This window comes from Sciurus carolinensis, chromosome 13, assembly GCF_902686445.1.
Source record: "Sciurus carolinensis chromosome 13, mSciCar1.2, whole genome shotgun sequence".
Taxonomy (NCBI): Eukaryota; Metazoa; Chordata; class Mammalia; order Rodentia; family Sciuridae; genus Sciurus; species Sciurus carolinensis.
In genome coordinates, this window is record NC_062225.1 from 16293620 (window position 1) to 16320839 (window position 27220).

The following is a 27220-nucleotide window of genomic DNA, read 5'->3' on the forward strand; positions in this document are numbered from 1 at the left end:
GCCCTTCACAACCTGGGGCAGTGGAAGCTAGAACCCCAGTGAACCAGTTGAGTAGTAAGGACAGTACCCTACTGAGATGTGTGGGCCATAGGGAATATTTTTGCACCACAGGTCACCCACAGAGAATTCACAACCACAGTACCTGTGCTTGTAGACAGTTACTAGGCTCTATGCCACCATGAAAGGGATCCTATAGAGGGGAGAGGGTACATGGAGATTTATAGCAATCACACAGAACCCTGCACCTGGAACTCCTGCACACAATAGAAACAACCAGCAGACATGACACCACACCCTCAGAGCAGTCAGCTGCAGGCCCCTGAGCTGACAAACCAAAACCAGCTGGTGGGAGGTCCTTAGCAACTAGGGGAGTGACTGCTATGCCCCAGTACCTCTAGAGGGATCCAAAGACAAGGAATGTTGGACATTTTCTAAATGCCCCAAATTCTAATGAAATCCAAACCAAGATTCAGCAAGAATTTTCTTCACCTTGGCATGGTTTACTATAAATAACTCTTAACATCAACTCTGATCATCTGTATTATTCTTTATCTTGATTGATAGTTATTACCCTAATAACCAACATTACACCTTCAGCCCATTTGAATGTTTTTCTTCTAATGTTTAAAGCATTATTTGGACTCATTCTCTTTGTTTTCCTAGCCCTTTTACCCCTTATCCTCCCTCTTACATTATTTGTTAATACCTCAAATACTCCCATCCATCTTTTTCTCTTTTTTACCTTGCTTTATATTGTTTTCTCTCTTTTCTTTTTCTTTCTTTTGCTCAATCTTTCTTCTGCCTTTTCAGCCCTTATGTAATGTTATAGCAGTTTTACTATACTTAATTACTAATTTTTCATTCTTGTCCAAAACTTTACTACAGGTTTATATTGGGAATAGATGAACTGTGGAGATCAGTATCAACAAATTCTTTGCTTTTGATAAGGTCAAATAGTACATGACTTGAAGTGATTGTTCAGTGACTTCTCTCGAAGTGGTGCTGATACTGGTATCACACATTAATGTATTTATACCTGGATATTCATCTAACCCAGGTCTTTTTAAGAGAAAGAAACTTACCAAGTAGTCCCTTGTTAAAATCAGCAACAATAATCATCCCAAATAGATGGTAGACATACAAGCAATATGAAAAAGCAAGGGAACAAGCCACTCCAAGTAGCCCATAACAATCCAACAACTGACTCCACTGACAATACAGTGAAGGAAAGGTCAGAGAATTTAGAAAGTTCATAGTTAAAATGTTCATTGAGCTAAAAGATGATGTGTGGTATGAAATTAGAAAACACAGGAAGTGACTAATCACTTCAACAAAAAGAATAAGAGATTCTGAAAAAGAATCATACAGAAATCCTGGAAATGAAAGACTCAATAAGCCAAATTAAAAGTTCTGTAGAAAGCATCACCAGTAGATCAGAACACTTTGAAGACTTTCAGGCCTTGAAGACAAAGTATATAATATTGAAAATAAAATTGACCATAAAGAAAAGATGTTAAGAGACCATGATCAGAATTTTCAACAAATCTGGTTTAGCATAGAGACCAAATTTAATAATATGAAGAAATGAAAAATAAAAATAATAAAAACCACCATAGGGATGAATTGCACTAGAATAATATTCAATTAAAAGAGAATCAAGTCTAAATTAAACAAATAAATCAAAATGGCAGAACATAAAAATCATCTTTCTATAATAATACTAGATGTAAATGGTCTAAACTCTTCAATCAAAAGACATAGATTTGCAGATGGTATTCAAAAATAAGACTCAATATGTTGTTTGCAAGAAATTCACAAAGATATCTGCAGACTGAAGATCAAATGTTAGGAAAAGTTATACCATGCAGATGTTACTCATAAACATGCAGGGATAGCTAGTCTCAACTCAGACAGTGGACCTCAATCTAAAATTAATCAAAAGACACAAAGAAGGTCACTTCATACTTGATAAGGGAATCATCCAACAAGATATAATGATTGTAAATATTTATGCCCAAAACAATGGTGTACATACAACAAACTCTTCTCAATATTAAGAATCAAATAGACAACAATACAGTAATACTGGGTGACTTCAGCATACTTTTCTCACCACTAGATAGGTCATCCAGACATAAACCAAGATTCTTCAGAACTAAAAGATACTATTAATCAAATGAATCAAGCAGACATCTATAGACTGTTTCATCCATAATGACTGAATTAACTTTCTTCTCAGAGGTGCATGGAAAATTTTCTAAAATAGGCCATATTTTAGGTCATAAAGCAAATCTTAATAAGTACAAAAAATAGAAATAATTCCTTGCATCTTATCAGACCATAATAATGGATTGAAATTAGAAATCAATCACAAGATAAAAAATAGCCACTCTTAACAGCCAGAGATTAATACACTTTTGAATGACAAATGGATAGCAGAGGAAAAAGAAAAAAAATTTTACAAATGAGAATAGCAATATATCAAAATCCCTAGGAGAGTATAAAAGGCAGTTCTAAGAGGAAAGTTTATAGTGATGAAGTCATATATTAAAAAATAGATATCAAATAAATAAACAGTACACCTGAAGGCCGAAGCAAAAGAACAAACCAACACAAAATCAATAGAAGACAGGAAATAATTAAAATCAGAACCATAATCAATGAAATTGAGAATTAAAAAAAATACAAAGGATCAATGAAACAAGAGAGTTGGTTTTTTTGAAAGGGTAAGCAAAATTGATAAACCTGTAGCTCAACTGCTCAAAAGGACGAGAAGACGCAAATAACAAAATTAGAGATGAAAAGGAAAATATCACCACAGACACTTCTGAAATCCAGAGGATCATCAGAAACTGTTTTGAAAATTTATACTTCCAATGAACTAGGAAATCCTTAGGATATTGACAGATTCCTAGAGACATATGATCATGAGGATATAGAAAACTTATAAAATCAATATCAAGTAATGAAATCGAAGCAACTTTAATAGATCAATCTCAGGTAATAAAATTGAAACAGATATCAAAATCCTTCTAACAGAAAATCCCAGGATCAAGAGGATTTTCAGCCAAATTCTGCCAGATCTTTCATTTTCCTGAAATTACAACATGAAATAGAAACGGAGGGAACTGCTAAATTCATATTATGAAACAAGTATTACCCCAGTACCAAAACCTGACACATTAAGGAAAGAAAATCAAAAGCACTGTATAGATTCAGTGTAGTTCCCATCAAAATACCAATAACATTCTTCACTGAAATAGGAAAAGTAGTTCTAAAATTCATTTGGAAAAATAAGAGACCCAGGATAACCAAAGCAATCTTGAGCAAAAAGAGCAATGCTGGAGCTATCACAATCCTGTACCTCATAGTATACTACAGAGCTAGAGTAACAAATACAGAATGATACTGGCCCCCCAAAAGGCATGAAGACCAATGGAATAGAATAGAGGAAACAGAGACAAACCCATGTAAATAGTTATCTGATACTAGATAAAGGTGCCGAAAGCATACGTTGGAGAAAAAATAGCCTTTTTAACAAATGGTGCTGGGAAAACTAGAAATCCCTATGTAGAGGAATAAAACTTGACTCCTTTCTTACCCTACACAAAAGTCAACTCAAAGTGCATCAAAGACATAGGCATTAGACTAGATAGAACTCTGCAACTGCTAGAAAAAAATATAGGCCCAACACTCCCAGAATATTGGCACAGGAATTGACTTTCCTTAACAAGGCTCCTAAAGCACCAAAAATAATAGATCGAATTAAAAAGCTTCTGCACAGCAAAGGAAATGAACATTAAGAGAGTGCCTGCAGAATGGGAGAAGAGCTTTGCTACCTGTACCTCAGATAGGACATTAATATCCAGAATATACAAAGAACTCAAAAAACTTAACACACACACACACACAAACACAAAACCACCCCAAATAATCCAGTTAATAAATGGGAAAAAGTAGTAACAGGCATTTCTTTAAAGAAGTAAAAATGGCCAACAAATATATGAAAAAAATGTTTATCTCTAGCAATTAGAGAAATTCAGATCAAAAGTACATTGAGATTTTATCTCCAGTCAGAATGGCAATTATCAAGAATAATAGGTGTTGGAAAGGATGTGGGGGAAAAGGCACATGCATATGTTGTTGGGACTGCAAATTAGTGCAACTACTCGGGAAAGTTTTATGGAGATTCCTCAAAAAACTGGGAATGGAACCACCATATGATGCAGCTATCCCACTCCTTAGTTTTTATCCAGAAGATCTAAATTTAGCACAGTCTAGGGATACAGTCACATCCTTGTTTATAGCAGCACAGTTCATAACAAGTACGCTATGAAACCAACCGAGGTGTCCTTCAACAGGTGAATGGATAAAGGGAATGTGATATATACTCACAATAGAGTATTACTCATCCATAAAGAAGAATGGAATAATGACATTTGTCAGGAATGGATGGAACTGGATTTTATCATAACCAAGTGAAATAAACCAGACCCAAAATGTCAAAGGTTGAATATTTTATGTGGAATCTAGTCCAAAATGAGAGCGAGAGAAAGAAAGCATAAGAAGAGGAGGAGGAGGATGGGGGAAGGGTCCATCAAAATATAAGAAAGATAAGTGGAGTAGTTAAAGGGTTTTGAGAGAGAAGGGCCAGGATAAGGGAAGAATAGTGGAATGAATCTGACATTTTTGTTTGTATGTATATGAATATACCACAGTGAATCTCACCATGATGTATACCTACAAGACACTAATTGAAAGAAACAACAACCAAGTAAATAATAAAACGATCAATAGAATAGAGGGAAGGGAACAAGGGGAGAGTGTAAGGGGAAGTACTGGGGACTGAATTAGAGTAAATTATATTCCATGCTTTTATAATTATGTCAAAATTGATCCTAATGTTATATGTTACTAAAAAGAACCTATTAAAAATAAAAAAAAGTCTTTTAAAATAAAGACTGGGAATATAGTTCTGTGGTAGAATGCTTGCCTAACATGCATGATTAATTGATTCAATCACCAGTAAGTACCATTTAAAAAAAAAATAGCAGGGAGGAATATTTAGACTTCACATATGCTTGCTCATATTCACAAATAATTGTTACTTGTGGCCATACTGTCAATATAGTATATATTCCTCTTTTGCTACTTAATGTTATATTGATTTCCCTTAATTTTCATAATCATTACTTCTAATCTGTGTAATAATAAAACCCACTGACAGTATTTCAGTATGGACTCTTGATAGGTGTAACTTTTCCTTGCCTTTTGAAGATTTTTCTTTTTCTGATTTAAAAATGGGATAATACTTGTAAACTTCAATCTGGTACTAGTAATATATAATTAAATTCAGACTAAAATGTAGGCCTAACTGGCTTAGTGATCTTGGCTGAATTTTTAGTACTCAAGTCTTATGGAATCATTGAAAACTTTAATAAGAAAAATGGGAATCACCACTAGGACTTGTATGTTTGTTTTTTATTATAATGTAAATTTACCCTAGTTTAATTATACACTCAACTAAAGATTTGGGTGATTAGACTGAAGCTCTTTGAAGAATTTAGGTAGCCATAGGATCCTTAACCTCAGTACAGTAGTTCCCCTTATCTTTAGTTTCATTTTCCAAGGTTTCATTTACCCATGGTTCAAGAATATTAAATTGAAAATTCCGTAAATAAAAGAATTGATAAGTTTTAGGTTGCATGCCCTTCTGAGTAGCATGCTGAGATTTCAATCTATCCTTCATTCCACTCATCCTTTTATGCAACATATGTTGCCTCCCCATCAGTCTCTTGGTAGTTAAGTGAGGTTTTGCAGTGCTTGTGTTCAAGTAACTCTTGAACACAACTCTTTACTTATGTCCCCATAGTGCAAGAGTATTAATGCTAGGAACTCAGATATGTTAAAGAGAACTTGTAAAATGTTTCCTTTAAGTGAAAAAACAAATGTTCTGTATTTAACAGGGGAGGGGAATATCATATGCTGAGATTGCAGAAATTTATAAGTGATCTTTCCATGAAATTGTGAGGAAGGAAAAAGAAATTGGTGTTAGTTTTGCTGTTGTACCTCAAAATACAAAAGTTACAGGCATATTCTTGGTAAGTGCTTAGTTAAAACAGAAAAGGCATTATTATCCATACTGTAGTTTCATTCATTCACTGGGAGGGACTAGAGTGTAGCTCAGTGGTAGAGCATTTGCCTAACACATTTAAGGGCCCTGGGTTCAATTCCCAAAACCACCACAAAACACAAAAACATCATGCATCCACTGGGGGTCTTGGGATGTATCCTCCCTGCATAGGGTGGGGGCACCACTGTACTTCTGAAATTGCCTCAACCTGCACCGATTCATTTTGTTTCCCTGCCTCCAGTGATCTTAGCATAGGACAAACAGAGGTGCTGATGAAGTCACCTTGAAGGCAAAAGGGACCAGCAGCCTCCTGTGCCCTCTGCAGCCGCACCTCTTCTCCCGTCCTCTTTGCACTTACATAAAAACTTCCTTAGGCTTAAATGATAAAGAACTCATTGAAGCTTTCCAACTATACCAGTTATAATTTCATCTTTTGCATATGCTTATTCTTCTACACTCTTTATTTGCTAGGAAAATTCTCATTTCTCCTTCAAATCTTAGCCTAAGCTTTTTCTTTGCAATGCCTTTTGATTATGCGAATTTGTTGTACCCTGTGTATCTTGTCTATATTTTAGTTGTATGTTTTTTTGTCTGTACCAAAATTTAAATTACAAGGATACCAATTATTTAGCTTTGATCCATATTGCCTAGGGTCTCTTATGATGTACTTAAAATGTAAGACTGTTTATTAAATACTGTGTTTATTTGTGGAGTAAATGAGAAATATATATTGATAGTTTTTATACTTTTTCCTAAGTATTTATGTTTTCCCAAAGTATTCCTTATCTGTTTTAAGTCCAGCTCCTCTCCCATTTGCTCTTTCCAGGCTTAGTAAATGACTTCTCAAAAAAAGTACTAAGGATTGAACCTAAGGTCGCTTTACCACTGAGCTACATCCTTATCCCTTCTTATGTTTTTATTTTGAATGTACCATGATGCCTGGCTACTTCTCAAATTTGATTGACTTTTCTGTCACCTTGCCTTCTCCCAGAATTCAAGCCATCTACTTTTCTTTTTTTCATTTTATGAAGTTTGGATTTATATTTTCAAGGCCATATCAGAGAGAATAAACTTGAAGAGAAAGATAATTTTTTTAGAAAGCCACAAATTAAAAGCATTTTGTAAATAACAATGCTACAAAAGTTCTAATCTGTTAAAGTTCTTATTAATAAATAAATATTCATCATCAAAAGAAAAAAATCTTTTTTTTTCACTCTATACAGTCCCTCCTTCCTCCATTCTTGCCCCCCTCCCACCCCCCATTACGTGTCATCATCCGCTTATCAGTGAGATCATTCGTCTTTTGGATTTTTGAGATTGGCTTATCTCACTTAGCATGATATTCTCCAATTTCATCCATTTGCCTGCAAATGCCATGATTTTATTGTTTTTATGGATGAGTAATATTCCATTGTATATATATACCACAGTTTCTTATCCATTCATCAATTGAAGGACATCTAGGTTGGTTCCACAATCTGGCTATTGTGAATTGAGCAGCTATGAACATTGATGTGGCTGCATAACTGTAGTATGCTGATTTTAAGTCCTATTGGTATAGGCCAAGGAGTGGGATAGCTGGGTCAAATGGTGGTTCCATTCCAAGTTTTCTAAGGAATCTCCACACTGCTTTCCAGAGCGGCTACACTAATATGCAGCCCCACCAGCAATGTACGAGTGTACCTTTTTCCCCACATCCTCGACAATACCTATTGTTGCTAGTATTAATAATCGCCATTCTAATTGGGGTGAGATGGAATCTTAGGGTGGTTTTGATTTGCATTTCTCTTATTACTAGAGATGTTGAACATTTTTTCATATATCTGTTCATTGCTTGTAGATCTTCTTCTGTGAAGTATCTGTCCATTTCCTTAGCCCATTTGTTGATTGGGTTATTTGTATTCTTGGTGTAGAGTTTTTTGAGTTCTTTATAGATTCTGGAAATTAGTGCTGTATCTGAAGTATGAGTGACAAAGATTTTCTCCCACTCTATAGACTCTCTCTTCGCGTTGCTGATAGTTTCCTTTGCTGAGATGAAGCTATTTGGTTTAAATCTATCCCAGTTATTGATTCTTGCTTTTATTTCTTGTGCTATGGGAGTTCTGTTAAGGAAGTCTGATCCTAAGCCAACATGTTGAAGATTTGGACCTACTTTTTCTTCTGTAAGGTGCAGGGTCTCTGGTCTGATTTCAAGGTCCTTGATCCATTTTGAGTTGATTTTTGTGCAGGGTGAGAGATAGGGGTTTAGTTTCATTCCATTGCATATGGATTTCCAGTTTTCCCAGCACCATTTGTTGAAGAGGCTATCTTTTCTCCATTGCATATTTTTGGCACCTTTGTCTAGTATTAGAAAATTGTATTTATTTGGGTTTGTGTCCGTGTCCTCTATTCTGTACCGTTGATCTATCTGTCTGTTTTGGTGCCAGTACCATGCTGTTTTTGTTACTATTGATTTGTAGTATAGTTGAAGTTCTGGTATTGCGATACCCCCTGTTTGATTCTTCCTGCTAAGGATTGCTTTAGCTATTCTGGGTTTCTTATTCTTCCAGATGAATTTCATAATTGCTTGCTCTATTTCTGTAAGGTACGTCATTGGGATTTTAATTGGAATTGCATTGAATCTGTATAGCACTTTTGGTAGTATGGCCATTTTGACAATATTAATTCTGCCTATCCAAGAACATGGGAGATCTTTCCATCTTCTAGGCTCTTCCTTAATTTCTTTCTTCAATGTTTTGTGGTTTTCATTGTAGAGATCTTTTACCTCTTTGGTTAGATTGATTCCCAAGTATTTTATTTTTTTTTTTTGAGGCTATTGCAAATGGAGTTGTTTTCCTCGTTTCCCTTTCAGCTGTTTCGTTGCTTGCATATAAAAATGCTTTAGATTTATGCATGTTGATTTTATAGCCTGCTATTTTGCTGAATTCATAGATGAGGTCTAGAAGTTTTCTGGAGGAGTTTTTTGGATCCTCTAAATATAGAATCATGTCATCCGCAAATAGTGACAGCTTCCTATTTGTATCCCTTTAATTTCTTTAGTCTGCCTAATTGCTCTGGCTAGAGTTTCGAGGACAATGTTGAATAGAAGTGGTGAAAGAGGACATCCCCGTCTTGTTCCCGTTTTTAAAGGGAATGGTTTCAGTTTTTCTCCATTCAGAATGATGTTGGCCATGGCCTTAGCATAAATAGCCTTTATAATGTTCAGGTATGTTCCTACTATCCCTATTTTTTCTAGTGTTTTGAGCATGAAGGAGTGTTGTATTTTGTCAAACGCTTTTTCTGCGTCAATTGAAATAACCATATGATTCTTATCCTTAAGTCTATTGACATGGTGGATTATGTTTATTGATTTACGGATGTTAAACCATCCTTGCATTCCAGGGATGAACCCCACTTGATCGTGGTGCACAATTTTCTTAATATGTTTTTGGATACGGTTTGCCAATATTTTGTTAAGGATCTTTGCATCTATATTCATCAATGATATTGGTCTAAAATTTTCTTTCCTTGATGTGTCTTTTCCTGGTTTGGGTATGAGGGTGATATTAGCTTCATAGAATGAGTTCGGCAGGGTACCCTCCTTTTCTATTTCCTGGAATACTTTGAGAAGTATTGGAATGAGTTCTTTGAAGGTCTTGTAGAACTCGGCTGAGAATCCGTCTGGTCCTGGGCTTTTCTTGGATGGTAGATTTTTAATGGCTTCTTCTATTTCATTGCTTGATATTGATCTGTTTAAATTGTGTATGTCTTCCTGGTTCAGTTTGGGAGGAGCATATGTCTCTAGAAATTTGTCTACCGAAGACATTGACAAATTTTTAGAGACATATGCTCATCTACTTTTCATTTAAATAAGCTTTGAGATTTAGTTCCACATTCTTCCCACCCGGGAGATATAATTTTATTGTATCTTTCCTTAATCCTTCCTGTCTATACATGCATTTTCATAACTTCTTCATTCGTCACCATATTACTGTCTTTTCATGATTTCTTTTAAAAAGTAAGAGTCATAAAATCTGAGTTGAAAGGGACCTCAGAAAATAGTTAACCTTGCTTCCCACTCAGTGTAGGAAGCAGCTCTCTAGCATACTGCCTTTTCTCATACTGTAAAGTTCAGAATATCTTTTCACACTACAAGGTAACCAAAATGCATCTAAATTTTGTCCAAGTTATTTTATAGTTCCATGTATTACACATAATTTTTTAAAGTTTTGGAAAATACTTACTAGTGTGGTGAGTCAAAGAAACTTGACTTTTCCCCAACTTGTTAGCTTCTTGCGCCATCAGAGAATCAAGGGGCAGCAAAGTGTATTCAAACATCTTTGATCTATCTTTTTTTTTTTTTTGAGGTGCTGGGGATTGAACCCAGGGCCTTGTGCTTGCAAGGCAAGCACTTTACCAACTGAGGTATATCCCCAGCCCTGTGATCTATCTTAAGAAAAGAAACTTCCCTAGAAAAACCAGGAACTGGAGTGGGCCAGAGAGGCAGAATTTGACACAGTGGAGGAAATGACTGAGGAAGAGAGCTGTCTAATGAGGAGAGTGGGCTGCTTGTGGAGCACTGGCTCAGACCCTGGAAGGTTAAATAGCAGCATAGTCATATCAGTGTGGCATGCTTCCTGAGTACCGGCAGGGAGGCAGAATTTCATATTTGGAGAAATCAAGCAATGAATTTGGTAGAAGAAAGGGATTCACTGGTCTTAGGCTGCAAAGAAATGAATGAGGTTAAGAGGTTAAGAGGAATTGATTATTGTAATACATGAGTAACCAAGTGAGGAAATCATTCTGGACTCCACATAGATTCTACTGAGTGCCACAGAAAATATCTGGTTAGGGGACCTAACCCTTGCATTAGATAAACTACTCAAGGCAGTAGAACATTCTATACTCAATATCACTTCGTGACATAACGTATGCTTTGTTCACACCTGAACATGTGTGTCTAGCGTAAATGATGTGCCACATACCTGAATCCATGAGACTGTATTGTATAAAATTATAGAATTTTAGTACAATTAAGCTCTTAAAAATTACCGTAAGAAAGTGACTTTCAATTTTTAACCAAATGATAGTATGTGATTAGATTTTGTGAAATGTAGTTCATTAAGCAGTTGGGTTGTTAAGTACAATTTGCTTAAACAAAAATAAGGTAGGTTTAGAATGCCACTATTATGCGCCAATAAAACATGACTTTTAAAACATGGAAAAAGGAAACAAAAATAAGATAGTTTTTGTACTCATTCATCATTAAAGTTTGACTAATAACACCTAGGTTTAATTTACCTAAGTTCATATTAGATACCTACTTTCGTTGATTTATTTACTGTAATTTTGAATGTCTGCCAAAACTTACTTAAAATCTCAGTTTATAAATGTTCTGACTAGGAAGCGTGAATAAGTCATATAAAAGTAATACAAATAATTGTTTTTAATATTTTCCACTGGTACTACTTGACTCAAATTTCCAAAACAAGTTTTACTTTAGAAACAGTTTTTAGTAAGTTAGCAGGACATCGTTGAAGGTAAACTAACAAAGAGAACAATAATTGAGTGAATCCCTCAATTGACATACAAAGAGTTTGGTGTGGTGCTAAGAAATGATATGGTTTAAAAAAAAAAAAAAATCCTGTAAGAGGAATTCCAATCTGTTAGGCCATTAACCATTCTACTTACTATGAACAAATCACAGCGCTGGCCTTAAGACATGGCCCTTGACCTTCTAAGTGTATCTCAGAGAAATGTCAACTTGTAACAGGCAGTGACAATCTCTTTCCAAAAAACAAAAGTAAGACATTAGCAAAGCCACAACCTTCCCTTGACTACGTGGTCAATTTTCTTTTTTTTGTAGTTTATATTTCATGTGTATATGAAATATGTATTATGTATATATACACACACATATGTATTGCATTCAAACACATTTTTAAAAACCTAGATATCAGAACTTTAACTCCTAGCAAAGTCTAATACATACTTTTGTAAAAAGTTGTAATATTTAATGAATCACAGCAAGAAGTGCCAGAACATTTGGGCTTATTGGAGAAAGATCAGATTCTCTACCTTTTTCAAAATCTCAGTTTAGAACAATACAGCAGAGGCACAGGTTTTGTTCTAGGGCCCTTGGGAGACATGACCTTTTCCTGTCAGCCAGCTGTGGTGGGGAAATGTTTAGTTTTTTCCCAGCCAAACTGATACCATCTTGATAACAACTTTCCTTCCCTTGCCGAGAAACATTCTGCGAATGGCTATGGCATTCCCTTGTCTAGAACAATGAATTCGAGGGACAGAATCCTTATCTACATAAATAATAGAAATTTAAGGTAGGTTTTGTTAAAGTTTAATGATGAATGGGTATAAAATCTATCATTTTTTTTCCTAAGCAAAATTTACTTACCAACCCAATTGCCTACTAAACTATATTTTACAGAATTTAATCATATGCTCTCATTGGATTGAAAACTGAATGCCACTTTCTTACTATTAGTTTTTAAAAGTTTGTCACTAATTGAGTGGTTGACAGGTGAGCACAGTATAACCTCAGGGAATCAGATGTGTAGCACATCACTTACAGTAGACGTACATATTAAGGTATGAGTAGTTGGTAAGTTGTGTCAAGAAGTGACAATGAGCATGGAATATTCTGTCTAACCCAGTTATCATTAGATAACAGAGCCCCGAACTAGGTATTTTCTGTGGCATTAAATGTACTCTTAAGTGAACACTTCCAATTTCCCTTAATCTGTCCCTTCTAACCTTATTCATACTTTGCAGCCTAAGACTAACGAATCCTTTTCTCCAACTAAATTCTTATATTCATAGTTCACTTCCTCCAAATATGAAATTCTCCCTTCTTTCTAGTGTGTTTTGCAACTCATCTGTGTCTTCATGACAAAACTTTTAAAATATTTTTAGCTGTAGGTGGACACAGTATTTTTAATGTGGTGCTGAAAATCGAACCCAGTGGCTCATACATGCTAGGCAAGCCCTCTACCACTGAGCCACAACCCCAGCCTGCATGACAAAACTTTTGTTGTGTACTTTTATATAGGAGCAACTTCCAGCCTACAAGAATCATTTCTTATTGGAAGAATGCGTTCAATTAACTACTAAAGATTTGAAAACACTCATTCCTGTAGTGTTAAATCACAGGGTCAGTCAAGCTTATTTTACCAGAATGTAGTAGAGGAAAATTTCTGTTAGCATTCTATAAAAATCCAGTATTAATGGGTAATTGTGTATCTGTGTGTGTATGTGTGTATGTGTGTGCGTGTGGAGAGAGAGAGAGAGAGAGAGAGAGAGAGAGAGAGAGAGAGAGAGAGAAATAGAAATATGCTGGGGGTAATGTTTCAGGAGCACAGCAGTAAGGTTCCCCCTTTCACCACACATGTGGGCAAAGCTATGTGTTGCAACACAGTTCATTGTATGACACATGGCAGGACTGTCTCAAAGAGAGAACATCCATGTGTACTATGTGGTAATGTACAGAATAGTTCACTACAACATAGAGAGAATGAGATAGGCCTGTGTAGTTGTGTGAAAGTATTCAAGAGAGAGTAAGTAAGAAAACCCCAGTGCAGAGTATCAGTTACCATTCTGTACAAGAAGGAGCCCTGTACAAGCATGTGCTTCTATTTGTACAGTTCTTTGGAAGGATGCACAAGAGGCCTTAGTATTTCTTTCTATTTTTATTTATTTATTTATTTTGGTACTGGGGTTCTAACCCAGGGGTGCTTAATCACTGAGCTACATTCCCAGCTCTTTTTTATTTTTTATTTTGAGACAAGAGTCTCACCAAAACTGCCTCAAACTTGCGATCCTCCTTTCTCAGCCTCCTGAGTCTCTGGGATTATAGGCATGCACCACTGTGCCCAGCTTAGTGTTACATTTTAAAATGTTGCATTTCCTTGTATCTTATGCCACACTAGGATAGCAGTGACTTGAAATGATCAGAGTTTAATTTATACCTCTTGTTTTAGTTAGCTTTTTGTCACTGTGACCAAAATACCTGACAAGACCAATTTAGAGGAAGAAAAGTTTATTTTGGCTCACAGTTTCAAAGATTCAATCCGTGGTCAGCCAGCTCAGTAGCTCTGGGCCTATGGTGATGTGGAACTTTATGACAGAAGGGTTGGTGGAGGAAGACAACGCAGGCCATGGCAATGCAGGGACAAAATATAACCTCCAAAGGCGCACTCAGTGACCTGTTTCCTCAACCTACACCCTACCTGCCTGTAGTTACCACCCAGTTAGTTCATATCATTGGATTAATCCACTGACTAGGTGAAAGTTCTCATAATGTAATCATTTCACCTCTGAACATTCTTGCATTGCCTCACACGTGTTTTTTGGGGACACCTCATATCTACATCATAATATCTGTCATCCCTCATTTCCTACTGTTGCAAAAAGTAACATTTGGTATTTGGTTTGCAAGTTGGGGCACTTAGAAGGAGCACCAACTTTGCAAATTGAATCAGACCTGTGTATACAGCCTACTGGATTGTATGATTTCTCAGCCTTTCTGATTCCTAATCTTTCATCTAAACTGTGAGAATGGTAGTAAGTATAGCTCATGGGTGTTATAAAGATGAAATAAGAAATTGTATTAAGTCAGGCACAGTGACTTTTGCCTGTAATCCAAGCTACTTGGGAAGCTGAAGCAGGACAATTGCAAGTTTGAGGCCAGCCCGAGAACTCAGTTGAGACCTTGTCTCAAAATAAAAAGGACTGGGAAACTGGGCATTTTGGTGTACACCTGTAATATCAGTGACTCAGGAGACTGAGTCAGGAGGATCACAAATTCAAAGCCAGCCTCAGCAACTTACAAGGCCCTAAGCAATTTGGCAAGATTAAAAGGGGCAGGGGATGTGTCTCAGTGGTTATGTACCTTTGGGTTCAATCCCTGGCACCAAAGGGGTGGGCGGTAGGTCTGGGAATGTAGTTCGTTGGTAGAGCTCTTGCTTAGCATGTGTGAGGTCCTGGGTTTAATCCCTGGTGTACACACACACACACACACACACACACACACGCACACGAAGAAAAGAAATTGTGCTTAATGAGCTAACACAGTGATGAGCATATAATAGGAGTTCTGTAAGTGATAGTTATTTTTATTTTAATTGGGTGACTGAGGGACCTGTTCATGTTTTAAAATCCCTACTTTCCCAGACATTGAATGATTCTTTTTTTTTTTTTTGTACTAGGAATTGAACCCAGATGTACTTCAACACTGAGCCACATCCCCAGCCCCCCACCCTTTTTTTTTTTTTTAGATTTAGAGACAGGGTCTTGCTCAGTTGCTTAGGACCTCGCTAAATTGCTGAGGATTATCCTTAACATTTCTATTTCCCTGGAGTGCTGCAGTGGTCATAACTAGTTTTGAGTGCTCCCTTGGCTTGTAGAGTATATTTTAAGTGAAATAACTTACTTTTCTGTTTTCATCCTGTGAATCTTTTAAATAAAAGCAGCATTCTTTGCTCTTCTCTTTGTAAATGGGAGTTTACTGGTTTATTTTTTGTTTGTGTCTATATTCCTGTATATGTTGAATATTATTTATTATTTGCTTAACCAGTAAGAAAGCCAAAAAATTTAAACATGAGTCCATAGTATACACTTGTAAGTCAAAACTTGGTGATAACAGCAATATTATATCCCGTTTCTAATGTAAATACATCATTTAAGTAAAGGTTTATAGTGTAATAATTGTTTTATTTTAAAAGCCTTTTTTTTTTCTTTTCCAGCTCTTTCATTCTCACGTGGCATTCAGAACAGCTTCTATGCCCTCAGAAGCATGTGAAGTTGAAGAGAGAGTAAGTTTCTTTGAAATAGGTTACATATTATCCTCTAAATACTTTTATGATTTAAAAATAACTACTCAGAGAATTCGTAGACACTTGTGTTGAAGACTTGTTTGTATTCACCATGAATGTGAATTAACTTTTCTCTTGATTCAAGTGAAATATCAGTGATAGAGTGAATAATTGTTGATTATCCTATTAAATTGTTTTCTATTTTATTTTTTAGTTCTTTTGGTTTTGGCTTTAAGCAGATTAAAATTCCAGTTGCCTCAACAACAAAAAAAAAAACTAGCATGATTAGATCCCAGCACAGTTCTGGGAGAGGGGACAAAAAGACTGGCACTGCTTTAGCTGGGCACATTGCACAGAACTTTACATGACACAATGTGAAGTCCAACTGGGTGGTCTCCACAGATGCTTTCCTGATTAGACCTGATGTTTCCAGGGTCCTTCTGAGTGTGCCTGTACAGTAGGGATGGTTTTGGTAATGCATATTAAAAGTTATATTTAAAAAGAGGGGTAAATTTAACTTGATGAAAGAGGTATGCTGTTAAAAACAGGAAATTGCAAGCATAAGCATGGTAATTCAGTGAGATGAAATAATATCCTTTAGTTCTGTGCTCCAATAGCTAGAGTCTCTTGTTTTCAAGATGGTTTCAGATGACTGGGTTTTTATGCAGAGTTCCCTTTCCAGCTTTTTCAAGTCACTGGCAGAATCCAGTTCCTTTCTGACAGGGCTTCCATCAGTTCCTAGAAACCATTTTCTCTTCCTTGCCACATGGGTCCTTCGATTCTAAAAGCCAATCAAGCAGAACTTCTGACAAGTCATATCTCCTTTGTGCTTCAGATCTCTTAAGCCAGATCTTTTTTTTTTTTTTTTCCCCCAGATCTTTTTAGCCAGGAATGCCCAGGCCCTATAAGGTCTTGCCTTGTAGGTCAGGCCTACCCATGATTGTCCTCCTTTTCTAGTTACCTGATTTGGCACCTACATCACATCTGCAAGATTTCTCAACTGTACCCAGATTAGATTTATTAATAACTGAGACAAGGTGTTGGCATGCCAGGGGCTATCTCATTATTCTGCCCACTGCACATAGTAAAAGGCAATTCTTTCTCACCTGACCTCTGTGTCTCCTCCCTTGTGTATCTCCTCTGATTAGTCTGTCACTACCTTTGGAGGCATTTCCTTCCATAGTCATATATATTTAAGAATGTATGCATATATAAAAATGTTTAGTTTTACACAAATCATAGTAAATAAATCACTGTTTGAATACTTAGTTTTAAAAGATTCATACCTGTTGGGACATGTATCAATATATGCTGCAATTTGTCTATTCACCATTTATACATTTGAGTTGTTTCCAGTTTTCGATTATTGGGAATAAAACTGTTACTAATGTTTGTCCTTATTTGGATGTATGCTTTAACCCCCAGGTGGGATTTTTTTCAAGCTACCCATCATTTTTCCAAAGTCACTGTACCATTTTGCATTTGCACCAGCACATTCTCAGTATTCTATTTGTTCTTCTATCTTCAAAACCTCACATCATCAGTCTTTTAAATTTTAGTTATTTTGTGTGCATTCAATGATATGCCTTTTTTGGATTAATGAGTATTTTTAACATTGATTCCATTTTATTTCCACTTGGCTTATTAGGTATACCTCTTTAGTACTTTTTTCTTTTTAAAGAAGTTGATCTAGCCTTTAATTTATCACACATAACCTTCAAATAATATGATCATATATATAATATAGAAATCTTGCAACTGTATGTCTATTCTTCCTCCCATCTTTTGTGCTTTCATTCATTTTACTTCTACATGTATCTTGTATGTTTAAAGCAATAGCTAACACATTGTTTTTGGTATTGCTTTAAATAATAAATGATTATATTTTCAAGAAATTAAAACAGGAAAAACTCTTAAACCCACATATTTACATTTCTGGTGATTCCATTTATTGTCATTTTCTATTCTCTCTCTTTTTTTTTCAAACAGTTCTGAGGGTCAAACCCCAGGCCTTGTGCACACTACTGAGCTTCATCTCTAGCTCATTTTCCTTTATCTTGAAGGATTTCTCTGAACATTTCTAATAGGTTAACTGACGGTGAATTTTCTGATTTTGTCTAAAGATGTCTTCATTTTGCCTTCATTTTGGAAGAATGTTTTCATTGGATATAGAATTTTTGTTTGTCATTTTTTACCCCCTTGGTCATTTTATAGATGCCATTCTTTTGTCTTCTGGTTTGCGTTGTTTCTTATGAGAAATCTCCAGTCATTTTATGTTTGCTTACTTGTATGTAATGTGTCTTCCTCATACCTGGTTGCCCCTAAAATTTTCCTTGGTTTTAGTTTGTAAGCAGTTTGCTCTCATGTACTTAGATGTGAATTTCTTGGTTGTAGTTTGCGGAAATTCTTGGATCTCTGAGTTCATATTTAGAAAATTAGAAAAATTTCCGTCCGTATTACTCAGGTATTCCTTCTTCCCCTCCTTCTTTACTCTAATTTTTCCATCTGTTCCAGGTATAAGTAGTTAGATCATTTGATATCATCTATAGGTTTTTGAGGCTCCAATTAGAGTTTTTTCTCTACATGAGAGATTTTTAGCTTGAATAAATAAAGATATTTAGATTGGAAAATTACTGTTGAACAGAGCTTTCTTTCTTTGTTCTGTTTGATGAATTTTTCAATATTGAAAAATTTTAATAACATTTTAATTTCAGATTTTTCATTTTTCCATTCAGGGAATCCCATTTTGCTTTTTGTTGTTACTAAGAGCTTCATGTCTTTAATTCTTTGCCATGTCACCCATTAGGTCCATCTCTTTCCTATACATTTTTAACACAATTATTGTAGTTAAAGTTCTTATCTACTGATTCAACATTGTTTCATATGGATTGGATCTCTTTCTGTTGAATTTTTTTTTTCTTCTTGCCTATGGATCACATTTTCTGCTTCCTATTGCAATTTTTTTTCTTTTTTATTATATAATAAGTATTGTGGAGGTGCTAGATTCTGTTTTCTTCTTCCAAATAGTGTTGAACTTTGTTCTAACAGGCCGTTTAATTGGTGTCTCATCACACTGATCACTTTGAACATTGGTTATAGGCTTGGTTAGGGCCAGTCTATTTCAGTCATGCCTTTAGTACTAAGGGAACATTTCTAATTCCTAGGAAATGACCCTTAATCCTAAAATGTGGCCCATCTAAGATTTCAGTAGAAAACTTGAGGTATTTCTCAGGCCCTTTTAACTTAGGGACTTAAAATGTAAGCTCCTCCTATCTTTTCAGGATAGTACTCTTTAAAAATACTCAGCTCCCATGTATTTGCAGATTTGGGGCTCCTTTAATTCTGAAATTTTTCCCCTCAATTTCTAGCGAGTGTTCCTGACCCAGTTTTCAAATGATTTCTCAACCATGTAAGACTATTTTGGTCTTTCCTGAGCTCCATCTTCTTTGTTCCAAAATGACTGGGAGTGCTCTCAGGGGTTTGCTATGTGAATGTATACCTCATATGCAGATTTCGTTCCCTCTCCAGTTTCATTCTTTCCAGTGTCTGTGTCCTTGTGACTTGAAAAGAGTTGCTTATAATTGTCACCAGCAGAGAGGTAAGTTTGACATAAGTTACACTGTCACTACTGGAGCTGAAACTGTGTTGTACTTTTTTTCACTTGACATTTTAATGTAGGATTTTCCTTGACATTAAAAATGTATCATAGACATTTAATGACTTTAAATTCTCCATTTTGTGAGTCAATGTGCCATAGTTTATTTGAATATTTTCATGTTTTTAGAAATAAAATGTTTTAATGTTAAAGTTTGTGCTAGACTCTTATATTGAAGGGAATAAGAAATTTGTGTTTTGAGGGTCTGGAGACTGATTTCTTTTCTCATAATTTACTTGGGCATTTGTGTCTTAGGTGAATAGTAATGATTGTAAAATCTTTAGTCCCTTTGATAAATTTATCCTTTCAAGTGTGCCTATTTCCTATTTCAGTCAGGGTCATTTTAACTATGACTGTTGTTTTTGTTTTCCTCAGAAAAGAGAAAATATCCGATCCTTGACTATGTGTGGCCATGTTGGTTTTGAGAGTTTGCCTGATCAGCTGGTTAATAGATCCATTCAGCAAGGCTTCTGTTTTAATATTCTCTGTGTTGGTGAGTGCCACTAACTATTTCTCTGAGTTTTTCCTTCATGTTCCTTGTACTCATTTCATTCTTGGTATAAGCAGTATGATGTTCTTATTGTCAATTTGAGATCATGATCCCAGAGATTTTCTCACTCATTTATGTCAGTTTTGTTTTTTGTAGCTTTAAACCTTTTGTTGTTCCATAAACATTTTAGTGCTCTTCTCAAAATTTTGAGTAACCTAGTATACATATTCATTTCTCTGCTCTGTTGATGACTTACAACGAGCTGCGTGTATTTCTTTCATAGACAACCATACTTTTAAAATATCTGGAATCCTTGAAACCACTCTAGGAATTTGCAGTTGTTTCTTCTTACCCACTCTATGCACCTGTGAAGACATACCTGTCTTTCTTTCAGGGGAAACTGGAATTGGAAAATCGACACTGATTAACACATTGTTTAATACTAATTTTGAAGAACATGAAGCCTCACATTTTTGCTCAAATGTTAGACTTAGAGCTCAGACATATGAACTCCAGGAAAGTAATGTTCGATTGAAACTGACCATTGTGAATACAGTGGGATTTGGTGACCAAATAAATAAAGAAGAGAGGTATGTGTTTTCTTTATGTAACAAAACAAGTTTTCTTATTTCAGGATCAAGACGTTGGCCTTTTGCCTCTTGAGCTTTGATTTGATTTTCCTTTATGGCAATTCATACCTTTCCTCCCATACATTATTATTTTTTTGAACAGTTAAGCAGTGTTTTGTTCTTATTAACAAATTGACATTTTTCTATCAAGTTGTCTAATTTCTTTAGAGTAATTTGAATTACATTACTAAAGTGTGTTTTTCAGGAAAATAGTTTTAACTGTTTCCTAATATTTGGTGTATATTCAGTGATTGGTACTAGTTTTCAGACCAAGGATTATTCTTGCTAAGAATAAAAAATACACAAGGGCAAATATATACAGTGGCCAAATACATATGGTTCATGAATTATTTTTGCAATATGCCAACTAAAATAGTTACATTAGTAAGCATTGTAGGCATTGTAGGATAGTTTTGATAGTGAAATTTTAATTTATATTTTACATTAGTATATATTTTCTGTATTTTCCTATAATATGAAAATTAATGATAGATTCTATATCAACTTTAAGCTATGAAAGAAAGAGGTAAATAGATTGAATTAAAGTAAATTACTTTTTGTTCTTTTTGAAGTGTATATATTTTCATTATAAGCAGTTTTTTAGAGAGAAAATACTTTGCACAAATTGACTCTGATATTTATTTGCATATAGCCTTTTCAGCACAGCATTAAGTCTTAAATATGAATAAATTATGTGGATTAGTGGCAGAAACAGAAGGCCTTTGATACCTTGTTTTAAATTTATTAATATTTATAAGATGGATAGCAACTTAGAACTAAATGAAAGTATTTTTAAGTGAACCTAAACATAGTGTCAGTATGATTGGCCTCCTGACTAATTTCATTATAGAATGAAATCCATAATAGATACAGCTTTCTATGTAAATTTATCCTTGAAATTAATTTTAATTTGCCTTCCTCCATTAATTTATTTGTTGGATTGTTTTTTGGCAGTCACTAAAGTAACATGTGGATATGTTTTTACTGCACATTAGTTGGAACCTACTTTGGTCGTCTCCTTAGGCTCAGTCCCATTTCTCTCCCCACAGAAACCATTGCTGTGAATTAGGGTTTTCCCAGACCTTCTTTTTTTCACTTCTTTTATTTCTTCCCTTTTTTTTTTAATAATTTGCTCATCAAACTCTTTTTTAATCTTTTATCTTTTTTATGAGGTGTTGAGGATTGAACTCAGTGCCTCACACATGCTAGGTAAGTGCTCTACCACTGAGCTACAACCATAGCCCTGTATTTCTTTCCTTTTAATAAAGATTTACTGATGCATAATTTAAATAGAATAGATTTCATTGCCATTAAGTATACAATTCAAAATTAGTTTTGACAAACATGTAGTTTTGTGACCACCACTATTTCTCTAATGTAGGAAGTGGTCATGGGCTTGGCACATGCCTATCCGTACTTAGCCACAGACTTTAGGGGACCCTCTTCAGACCCACAGAGCATTTTGTCTGCAACTCTTCTCTCCTAGTGGTTTGTCCCACAGATTCCAGTCATCTTGGTCTCCCTAAACTCCTGTCTTAGTCTTCTCATCTTGGTAAATATATCAGGCTACTTGGAGTCTGTCTGTGCTCTGCCTAGTAAACTTGTCTCCATGCTGGAACCTGCAAAAATCTTAGTGCTCCCCTCATTTATTTCCTTTCTCAATGATCACAGTTTTTACTGCCTGTTGTCCAACATTCAAAAACCTTTTTTCTCATATATGTTGTCTTAGTTTCTAGGTTTTAGATGGGAAGGTAAGTTCAGTCCCAGTTACTCCCATCATGGGTGGAGACAGGCTTTATTTTTCTTTAATTTTTTAAATCTCAGACTGTACTAGGGAGGATTAGTGTATTTTGTTGAGGGCATCCTCACCTTATCCTCATCCTCATCCTAGAGGTAAAGCTTTATTTTTTACATGTGTTAATGTTAGAGTTTTTTGGTTGTTGTTGTTGTTTGTTTGTTTTTGGTTTTGTTTTAGATAGAATAAGAAAGTTTTTTTTTAGTACATTTTATTGAAAATATGAATAGATAATGTGGGTATTTTGTTCATTTTTGTGTGGGTTTTTGTTTTGTTTTGTTTGCTTTTTTGTTTGTTTGTTTGTTTTTGGTCTTGAGGAATGAACCCAACAGTTCTCCATCCCTGAGCTACATACCCAGCCCTTTTTAAATTAACCTTATAATCTTGGATATCATGGTGGGATCACTTTTTCATATTGTGCTATATTCAATTTTTTTCTTTTAGTGTTTTTGCAACTGTTTATTTATTTATTTGTAATGCTGGGGATTGAACCCAGATCCCTACACATACATGGAAAGTGTTCTACCACTGAGCTATATCCCTAACCTTGAATCTGTTTATATGTGAGGTTTTCAGCCTGTATTGTCCTCTTATACTGTCTTTGAAAACATAAAGATTGTTAGCTTTCTGAAATGAGACTGGGGGATTTTTATCTTTTTCTATTTTATGGATTAGAGTTCTTTTTCCCTGGAATATTTGCTAAAACCAACCACTAAAACTAATTTGGAGTTACTTTCTTTAGTGTTTATAGAACTATTCAAAAGTTGATCATTTTTATTTTTTGAAACTGTTTTGATGTTATACTTTTCCAGGAATCAATTTTGTGTTAATTGTCAAATTATTAGCCTAAAAATATTGGTAATACACTCCTAATATCTTTTTATTGTCTATATCATCTATAATGATACCTACTTTCCTTTCCAGATATTGGTTACTTGTACTTTTTTTTCTTTTTCTTTTTGATGAGTCTCAACAAAGCTTTGCCAGTTTATTTGGTCTTTTCAAATTCTGAGTTTTGACTTTCTTGTTCTTCTCAATTTTTCACTTTTGGTTTTTCTTATTTCACTATTTCCTGCTCTTATATTCTGTTTATTTAGTACAAAAAAGTTTATGGATTTCATTTTCAAAAATCATAAGGCAAACCATTTTGATACAGGAACATTATTTAGGTTACATAATAGGTCATGTTACTATTTTAAGTCATGAATAAAAGCTTCTTTGGAATTTTTATGTCAAATATGTATTTGAATTAAATTTCAGTATTTTATTATTTTGGGAATCCTGTTGGGTTACATTTAAACCAGTTTTCTAGAATTACTGATGTTCTTAATAATCACTCTGATAATGAAGGAAGTTCTTTATTATGCTAGTTCTTATAGCAAACAGAACTGTGAGATATTTGTATTCACATTGTTTACCATCTGGACAGGGAGAACAAGGTATTCTATGGGTTTAAAAGAGGTGATGATCCTCAAGGACTAGAATTGTCAGGCAACTTTGTAGAAGAATTCAGTTCTATCCACATTTATCAAGTTCCTTAGCTGCACAGGTACTGCTCTTCTGTGGGTCTGCAAAGATGATTGCAAAGGTGTCCAGGTAATTTGAGGTAGGACTTATTTGCTACTTATTTTCACTTGGATTTGTTTAACAAGGATAGTTAAAAATAGAAAGGTAAGTTGCATAGGCAGTCATTTAACATGTAATGAAGTAGGATGTTCTTAGTACACTGGCCTGCGTGTGTCTTGTGATTTGATTTGCATCCTAAAGGTTGAATATTCTGAGACAAAGAGAGGGAAGACAGCATTCTAAGGAGGAGTTATCTGAGCAAGAACTTGTAGCAGAGAACATCATTGACTGTTTCTTTGTTCATAATTAACTAAAAATAAAACCATGCCAATATTCCTAGATACTTTCAGCTGATGTTTGCCTTTCCTCTTTACTGTGTTAATGCTTTTCATGTTTTTTACAAATGTGATTTAGAGAAAGTCCTGGATTTTGACTTAAATATATTTTTAGTTGATACCCCATGCCTTTTTTCAACTAGTTAAATAACATGCCATGGCTATAAATTTGATTCTTAGCTTTTTTGAATAGTCTGACAAGTATGGGAACCTTTGTTATAATGAGACCCAGCATGTGAATGGATATGGAAATGAATCATTGTAAATTCATTACTGTATCAAGCACAGTTTGTTCTGATGGTTTGCACATAGTACCTTTGTTTATATGTTATAAGCATTTTTTTTATTAAAGTTATGTTTCGTATAGCATATAACTGCTTATTAATTGGTAAAAATACAGACCGCAAACTTGAGAGTTTTACAGGTGTCTTATTAAGGTAGCGTTGATATGTTGTATTAAATATTTAAATAATTATATTTTTAGCTACCAGCCAATAGTTGACTACATAGATGCTCAGTTTGAGGCCTATCTCCAAGAAGAACTGAAGATCAAGCGCTCTCTCTTCAACTACCATGATTCTCGCATCCACGTGTGCCTCTATTTCATCGCCCCAACAGGCCACTCTCTGAAGACACTTGACCTCTTAACCATGAAGAACCTGGACAGCAAGGTGGGTTAGGAAAGGAATCAGTTAATCAGACGTTAAATGTATGTGGATCATTTAAATATATTTATGGATACTCTGTGCATCTTTAAAACATCTGATAAATTTCTATCAGCTTATTTTCTGGAGAAATTCAGTTTAGAAGGTGAGATGCAAAACAAAACATGAAAATAAAAATTCAGTTTCTTTTTTTCTTTTTGGGTACCAGGGATTGTATTTAGAGGCACTCAACCACTGTGCCACATTCTCAGCCCTATTTTGTGTTTTATTTAGATATAGGGTCTCACTGAGTTGCTTAGAGCCTCACTGTTGCTGAGGCTGGCTTTGAACTCATGATCTCCTGTCTTAGCCTGCCGAGTTGCTAGGATTATAGACATAGGCTCCTGTGTCCGGTCAGTTTCTTTTTTAATACAAAAATTATGTAACACTAATTTTAGGTTACAACACTGTTAAGCAAGAGGAAGAACGTCATTGATGAAGATTAAAGTACAATGTTTTATCACATATTTAGTGAAATATGTTTAAATTCGAGCCATTGAATTAAAGTCAAAGAAATCTGTTATGATCCAAGAAGGTCATAAATTTAGGGAGCTAGAAAAAGGTCAATAAATTAACTCAAGTTAAGCTTTTTATATTTGCTTAAAAGATGTTTTAAAAATATTGTCTTATACTAAAAGAAAACTCAGCCTCAAGTAGTGTGAGAAAGGCAGCTTTCATAATCCTGGTTAGTAATTTTATAAGATACAGTTTAAAAATGGAAGGGCATTCTGGTTGTTCTGCTTTCTTTATATAAGAATACAATAATTGGTGTGGAAAGCATGAGAACTACTGGTGAAACCTTGGTGCATAGGTTGATTTACTTTTGGCATAGTACCTGGACTTCAGCAAAAACGTGATGAAGTTGATATGATGGTCTGCTCATCCAATCAGATGTGATAAGATTGATAGACTAAACCATGTGAAGAGATGTGATAGACTTAAGCTTTTAACCAGTTATCTTCATAGTGGAGTCTTCTTATGTGGGAATTCATATTTGTCAAAGAGTGTGCAACATAAGCTGGGGAGAATAAACATGATAGTAGTATAAAGTGTGAATAAATACAATACAGTGGCACACACCTGTAATCCTGGCAGCTCGGAAGGCTAAGACAGGAAGATTGTGAGTTCAAAGCCAGCCTCAGTAGATTAGTAAGGCACTTAGCAACTCAGCGAGACCCTATCTCTAAATAAAATACACAAGAGGGCTGGGGATGTATCTCAGTAGTTCAGCATCCCTGGGTTCAATCCCTGGCACCAAAAAAAAAAAAAAAAAAAGGTACAGTTTGGTCCCCATGGAGTCTGGTTTTAAATGTTGAGTCTGTCACCTATTACTTATTTGATCTTGGGCAAGTGCCTTTAGCCTTCTGAGCTTCAGTTTTCATACCTCTTATATACAGACTAGCAAGAAGCCCTACCTTAAAGTCCAGGTGTGAAAATTAACTAAATTAATACAAGTAAATAGAGGTTTTAGCAAATTGACAGTCCCAGTAAGACAGCTGTCATTACCTTGTGAGAATTAAATGAGATAATGTGTACAAGCTCTGGTTACATTATCCATGTGATATGCAAAATGTATAGGCATGCAAATATGTTGGTTCACTTTTCTCAGTAGTCAGAATATAAACTATATTTCATAAAATTTTTTAGTACAGTGTAAAATATATATTGTATAATCTCTAGCTTGGATGATTTAAAGATATTCTTTATTTTTTATGATAAACTGTAAACTACCTTGTGAAGACAAGAACCTCCTTCTGTTAATTATATAAGAATGTTGTTTCAGAGTTAGCTGAGGTCAACTGGGTCACTACACTAGTATAAAATATAATAGTAGAAGTTGGGTATGGTAGTGCACACCTGTAGGCCCTGCTACTTGAGAGGCTTAAGCAGGAGGATCCCTCCACACCAGGATTTTGAGGCCAGCCTCCTCAGTAAGTGAGACCCATCTCAAAAAAGATAGGACTGTAATTAGCATACAAGGTCCTCGGTTCAATCCCCAACACCACAAAAAACAAAACAAAAAGTTAAGTTAAATATATATATGAAATATAAAGCAATATAAAATAAGTCACTGCCTGGTTCAACTTCAGTCCAACCACATACCAGC

General features: G+C 35.0%; 1 protein-coding gene across 1 annotated transcript in view; it reads left to right on the forward strand.

Moving 5' to 3' along the window:
• Septin10 (septin 10) overlaps positions 1–27220 on the forward strand; it is a 78743-nt gene that overhangs the window by 12540 nt on the left and 38983 nt on the right. The window contains exons 2-5 of the mRNA XM_047522674.1: positions 15871–15939; positions 19970–20087; positions 20479–20674; positions 24894–25080. Coding sequence (XP_047378630.1) covers positions 15871–15939; positions 19970–20087; positions 20479–20674; positions 24894–25080 — 570 coding nt within the window. The remainder of the gene's footprint in view (positions 1–15870; positions 15940–19969; positions 20088–20478; positions 20675–24893; positions 25081–27220) is intronic.